The 7,055-nt window shown below is 38.8% G+C and overlaps 1 protein-coding gene across 7 annotated transcripts in view; it reads right to left on the bottom strand.

The window, feature by feature from the left end:
- LOC106868886 (uncharacterized) overlaps positions 1–7,055 on the bottom strand; it is a 113,406-nt gene that overhangs the window by 56,595 nt on the left and 49,756 nt on the right. For all 7 annotated transcript variants that reach the window (XR_001409349.2, XM_014914340.2, XM_052973596.1 and 4 more), the window contains exon 3: positions 6,847–6,924. Coding sequence is in view for 6 of the 7 variants with exons in the window: in XM_014914340.2 (XP_014769826.1) it covers positions 6,847–6,924 (78 nt within the window). In the remaining variant the exon portion in view is untranslated. The remainder of the gene's footprint in view (positions 1–6,846; positions 6,925–7,055) is intronic.

Below are 7,055 nucleotides of genomic sequence, written 5' to 3'. Positions count from 1 at the left end.
AGCGGACGTTAAACGATGATGATGATGCTGATGATATATATATATATATATATATATATATATATATATATATAATGCACAGTCATACAGTGTGTATGAATGGTAACAGTTGGGTAAAAGAAGTGCTGGAGATCTAAGTGCAAAAAAACACTGTGGGGAAGAAAGATCAAGAAAGACATGAGCCAGAACTGGTACAAACAAATTGTTGAACTTCATGAAGGAAATATGTGACTAACAAAAAGGAAATACCATGTTGGAGAGGACCTATCATCCAATGCAAGCATGGAAGGAAAAAGAAATACAAAGATACTGATGATGTTGATAATGATGATAATGTACAGCATACATGCATTCGTGTATGTGTATGTCTTTATTATGAGAGAATTTATGAAAAAAACAACAACAGACGAGGACAGGTGGTGTAAACAACAAAAGGATGTATTAGTTTAATGCTTGGGAATAGAGAAAGTCTTTAACGTTTCGAGCTACGCTCTTCAACAGAAAGAAATAAGAAAAACAAGGAGAAAAAAAATTTAAATGTAGTGGTCAGCGATCTATCATGGCGTTCCATGTTGGCATTGGTTGGACTGTTCATCATGAACAGATGAGACAGAGGGCTGCACCAATTCAGCAGATCGATCCCAAGACTTATGTTTTGTAAGCTTAGTACTTATTCTATCGGTCTCTTTTGCCGAACCGCTAAGTTACGGGGATGTAAATACACCAGCATCAGTTGTCAAGTGATGTTGGGGGGACAAACATAGACACACAAACATACATGCACACATACGCACGCACACACACACACACACACACACACACACACATATATATATGACGGGCTTCTTTCAGTTTCTGTCTACCAAATCTACTCACAAGGCTTTTATCGGCCCGAGGCTTATAGTAGAAGACACTTGCCCAAGGTGCCACGCAGTGGGACTGAACCTGGAACCATGTGGTTGGTAAGCAAGCTACTTACCACACAGCCACTCCTGCACCTATATATATCTATTGTATGATAAGGCTTCAACAAGTAGAAAAGCACTCAATCAACTAAGAGAGTAAAGATAATGTCATAATGAAATCTTCAAGTATTGTCAAATACAGCTATCAGGGATTTCCTGATTAAAGCATTCATTTATTTCACCAGTTTTTCAAACTGATAAGAACAAGACAGTTTGTCAGCTTGAAAAATGGCAAAATAAATTAATGTTTCAACCAGGAAATCCTGACTAGCTGTATTTAACAAGATGTGGCCGTTGCCATAACCACCTGACTGGCCTTCGTGCTGATGGCACCTAAAAGCACCCACTACACTCTCGGAGTGGTTGGCGTTAGGAAGGGCATCCAGCTGTAGAAACTCTGCCAGATCAGATTGGAGCCTGGTGTAGCCATCTGGTTTGCCAGTCCTCAGTCAAATCATCCAACCCATGCTAGCATGGAAAGCGGACGTTAAACGATGATGATGATGATGATGATTCTATTCTCTTTCTCTCTCTCTCTCTCTGACTGGGTAACCATGTACCTTCTCTACAGCAAGACCCTGTTTCTGCCTCTCTGTCGATCTCTAACCTTTCATCATCTGACACAAGATCACCTCCTTGCCTCTCAAAGATTTCTTGTCTTGCAAGTTACATGGTAACCCAGCCAGTGCTGGTGCCACAGAAAAAGCATACAGTTCACACTGTAAAGTGGTTGGCATTTGGAAGAGCATCCATCTGTAAAAACCATGCCAAAACAGACACAGAAGTCTGATGCAGTCTTCTGCCTGGCCGGCTCTTGTCAAACTGTCCAACCCATACCAGCATGGAAGGCAGACGTTAAATGATGATGATGATATACACATACACACACATGCACGTACATACACACACACATATAAATATAGGTATATACACATATGCATATATATACACATACACAGACATATTTATATACAAACTATATGCATATATATGTATGAAAATATACACCCATACACACAAATCCACACATACATATATACATATGTGTGTATGTGTGTGTGTATGCAAATGCGTTTTCATGTGTGTGTATAAGCTAAGTTGATTTTTTTTTTTTTTTACTGCATCAATACTGTTTATAGTAATTCTTTGTTCAAAATTAGCTCTTATTGAACAAAACACTACCTGATCCACATGGCTTTTTTTTTTTTTTCACAATACATCTCAAATTTCAAATTTCAGTCGAGAGAATGAAACAAATTATTTTGCACAGCTTTCCTATGTTTGAAGAGCCATGAAAAGCTTATCAATAAAATCTTGCACTCAATTTAACCAATTCATATAAAAAATGGAAAGCAAGTCAACAGACAACTTTGAAGTTAATGCCACATGAATCACATTGATTGATAAGATTTCAAGTTGTCAATGTTTGCTTTAATTTCAAAATGTTTTATTAGCTTTTTGGAGTATTTTATTTAGTATTTTTCTCTTTTCTAGTGATATAGTTCCACATAGTTGCAATTGTTGGCACTCCGTCGCTTACGACGTCGAGGGTTCCAGTTGATCCGATCAACGGAACAGCCTGTTCGTGAAATTAACGTGCAAGTGGCTGAGCACTCAACAGACACGTGTACCCTTAACGTAGTTCTCGGGGATATTCAGCGTGACACACAGTGTGACAAGGCTGACCCTTTGAATTACAGGCACAACAGAAACAGGAAGTAAGAGTGAGAGAAAGTTGTGGTGAAAGAATACAGCAGGGTTCACCACCATCCCCTGCCAGAGCCTCGCGGAGCTTTAGGTGTTTTCGTTCAATAGACACTCACAACACCCGGTCTGAGAATCGAAACCGCGATCCTATGACCGCGAATCCACTGCCCTAACCACTGGGCCATTGCGCCTCCACAACACACAGTTGCAATAAGCCTTCAGAAAACTTCTAAAGTTGATGCAACTGGTAGTGGGTTCTCAAACAAATTTGTTTCTTTCCATTTCTTTTATTCCTTTCTGATGTTATTTAAATTAACACAAAATATATTTTTATTACAATGTTTAACAATTTTTTTTTTCTTTTCCTTTTACTTCTGCAGCATTATTCTTCTTCTGAGTTTGCTCGTTATTTTTGAAATCTGAATAATTTTTAACCTCTTTTCATTCATATAATGATGGTATGCCAAATAGGAATAAAAAAACAAACAAAAAACTAAATAAATTAACAAATTACGACTACCCATACTTAGCTTGAACAGCTGAAAGTCAATGTCTGATTGCTCTGATTATAACAGGTGACCGCCCACTCTAAGTTTTACCCACCACAATCTACAGGTGCTCATTCATCCAGGTCATGGTTCCCTGCTTTCACCCCACCCCCACCCCCTTTGGAGAAAATTCACTGGCAAGCAACGTTTCCCTCTTTTGCCCCACCCACCTCTCAAGTAGTATTGAAAGTAGTTGATGAGGTCAGGGCTGGTGCTTTGGAATCATGTCCTCACCTTACACAGTCATGTCACCCTCGATATTTATTTCACCATAGCAACCGGACAGAGCAAAAGTTCTCTACCATTTCACCTGACAAAGAACGGAATCAGCAAAACAGTTGGTCAGCATTTGTGATGGATGCATACAAGCATGTAACAGTTGCATTTGTCTAAAACACAGTAACAGCTGTTTGACATAACCCCTGCAAGTCAGCAGTGTCCAGACCATGAAATGAGTGCATTGCTGAAAATCTACAGCATGCGCACACATGCACACACACACACACACACACACACAAGTCGGAGGAGGAGGAAGAGGGTTGGCCTTAGGAAATGTATGAAAAGCCACTGTTTAGAGAGAGACAAAACACTTTCAGATTAATCCACTTTGGCTGCCTCCTAAGAACAGCACCAAGGTTATGGCTAGAACAGGCAATGTCCAGAAATAACTTGGATTGGCTGAAAACAAGAGATTCAAAATAATGGCCACTCCCAAAAGACTACATTAATCCTGGAAATATAAATTTTCGTCTGTTTGCTTGGTCACATGTTTTTTTTTTGTTTTTTGTTTTTTTGCATCAAAGCAGAATATAAATTGATTAATGATGGTGATTGGTTATTTTGCACTCTCAGTTCTTATGCAACAGTGAAGAGTTAAAATGTAAGGACAGAGACAAATTGTTCAGAAAACAACAAAACAAACAAACGATCGCCCTCCACACACACACACCTTCTCCAACACCATCGTAACAGCTGTCACCACACCACCACCACTACTACATCCACTTCCATAAGCTCTACTATGGAGCAGAAGCAGATATATCAACCAGATGTAACATCTCCAGACATAAAGGAGGGAAAGGACTTAAGCAAATTAAAATATTTTTCATTGAATTAGCTTTTTCTGTTTTTTTTCTCTGACTGCTCAGTGAGAGAGAGAAAGAGAGAGAGAGAGAGAGAGAGAGAGAGAGAGAGAGAGACTATTGGGTGCAGTTAAAGATTATCAGAAATCAACCAAAGGAAACAAACTACAAATAACTTTTTCCTTCATTTCAACTTGAACAATACAAAATCTTACTACCAGTCTATGAGGCAGGTATATTCTTGTCCTACCCCTCCATCATATCCACCATCCACAGCAACTAGACTGGAACTCGTTAAACCTGTAGACAATGGCAGCAAGGGATCAGTTCTTATACAAAAGAAGCACCAGTGATAAACAATTTCATACATGACCAGGTTTTTCTTCGGTCAGTGTGAGTTTTGCTGTTTTATTTGTTTTTTATTGGGGGGGGGGGGGAGATTGTTGTTTACATCATTGTAATAAGAAAATCACCACCACCACCACAACTATCACCGCTATGACCACACCATCACCAACATCACCACCGCCACTACCACCATCGCAACCACCACCACCACTATCATCACTCTTGTAATTTGTTTCAGTTGATCAAATGTGATACTTGCGATTGTTCTAAATGTTTGCGTACTTTTGTTTCATTTCTGATGCTCTATGCAGAGAGGTTGAGTGAGTGAGTGAGTGAGTGAGTGAAGGAGTGAGCGAGTAAGTGAGTAAGTGAGGGAGAGAGTGAGTAAGTGGGTGATGGAGTGAGTGACTGAGTGTGTGAGTGAGTGGTTTGGTTGAGTGAGTAGATGAATGAGCGAGTGGGTGACTGAGTGAGCAAGCGAGTGAGTGAGTGGGTGAGTTAGTGTGAATGAGTGATTGAGTGGGTGGGTGATTAAGTGGATGAGTGAGTGCGTGTGTGAATGAGTGTGTGGGTGAGAGAGTGAGGGAGAGAGGGATTGTGTGAATGAGTGAGTGAGACATTTATTGAGGTAGATTTTCTACTACTGGATGTCTATGTTGCCAACCTTCACCTGCTTTGAAGCATAATAAAAAAATCTGACAATGGAAGGCAGAAAAGTGAACTACATCGCTAGTATGTCAGTGACACTCTTTACAATGATCATATGACGTCTAAAAACATACACACGTGCGAGCGCGCCCGCAAACACAATATATATGCATATGCATATATCAATGTATATGATATGACTGGCTGGAAGTATGCACCATTGAAAATGCCCAAAATGCAAAAATGCTTGTGGCTCTCACTGCTGCTGGTGGGATTAGTTTTCATCTGTCTTTCTGGTATTTATAGTGTTTTTAGCACAGCGAGTGCATAAGAAATGTTATCTCTGGACAAATACTGCAGTATCTGGCCTATCAACAGTGTGTGTGTGTGTGTGTATATATATATATATATATTCATTAAATTTGATACATGGATGGCTATGTTAGACTTCTTTTAGCATCTGTTGAGCAAATTTATTCACAAAGTTATAATAGTTAAAGACACTTACTCAAGACATTGCACAGTGGAACTGAACCCAAGACCACATGATCAAGAAGCAAGTTTCTTAACCACACAGCCACAAGCAACTATTTCAGTTGATTGAAGAACGATATAAAATTCATCATCATCAGAGATCCATTTTACAGCACTGAGAATCATGGTCAGCTACTTATGATGTTCTTTGGCAGTGTTTCTCGACCAAGGTCTATATAAGATTTTCCAGAGTCCACACAAGCAAAATAGTAAATTGGAAGTATATTAAGGATCCATGAAAAAATTTTGTAATGACCACTGATCATCCTACCTGGGCTTTACTCTCATCCAACGCAGCAGCTGCAGGCTGCTAGAGAAGGCAGTATTTGGTAGCAGTGATTGTAATGAAGATGGCGATGATGAAGATGATAATGAAAATGACAATGATGAAGATGATGACAATGAAGATGACAATGATGAAGATGATGATAATGATGAAGATGACGACAATGAAGATGACGATGATGAAGTTGATGACGTTGAAGTTGACGACGATAAAGATGATGATGATGATGAAGATGACGACAATGAAGATGACAATGATGAAGATGATGACGTTGAAGTTGACGACGATAAAGATGATGATGATGATGAAGATAGCAATGATGAAAATGATGACAATGAAGATGATAACGAAGAAGATGACAATGATGATGAGGAAGATGATGAAGATGACAACGATGAAGATGACGATGATGAAGAGAGGCAACGGTGGTTAGATGTGGTTTTCGGGATGACAGCAGTGGCAGTAATGACACATAATGATGGTGATGATGAGAATGATAAGAATGGTGATGATGACTAAAAAGAATAGATATAGATCGTAAAAAATTTCCAAAAAATTTTCTTAAAAAATACAGAAATCCTACATCAGAATACATTCCATGAAATTTAGGGCATGTCTTCAATATTGCCATAACTAAGTAACATTAAGATACAATGATATCAATGATATATTTATTGTAGAGCAAGACAATATTAAATTTATAGATATATTAAATATTATTAAATTACCACTTGATTTGCATGGTTAATATCATATTCGCACTTATAACCAATGGTAGAATCCTTGAGATCCACATCAAGGTAGACCTGGAATATACAATGAATAAAATCACATAAGTATGTTGTGTGTGTGACTGTATGTGTGTATACATATATGTGTGTGTGTGTGTGTGTGTGTGTGTGTGTGTGTGTGTGTGTGTGTGTGTGTGTGTGTGTGT

Source organism: Octopus bimaculoides, chromosome 16 (genome assembly GCF_001194135.2).
Source record: "Octopus bimaculoides isolate UCB-OBI-ISO-001 chromosome 16, ASM119413v2, whole genome shotgun sequence".
NCBI classification, from domain to species: Eukaryota; Metazoa; Mollusca; class Cephalopoda; order Octopoda; family Octopodidae; genus Octopus; species Octopus bimaculoides.
Note: the sequence above shows the minus strand (reverse complement) of the source record. Positions and strands in the feature narration are given on the sequence as shown.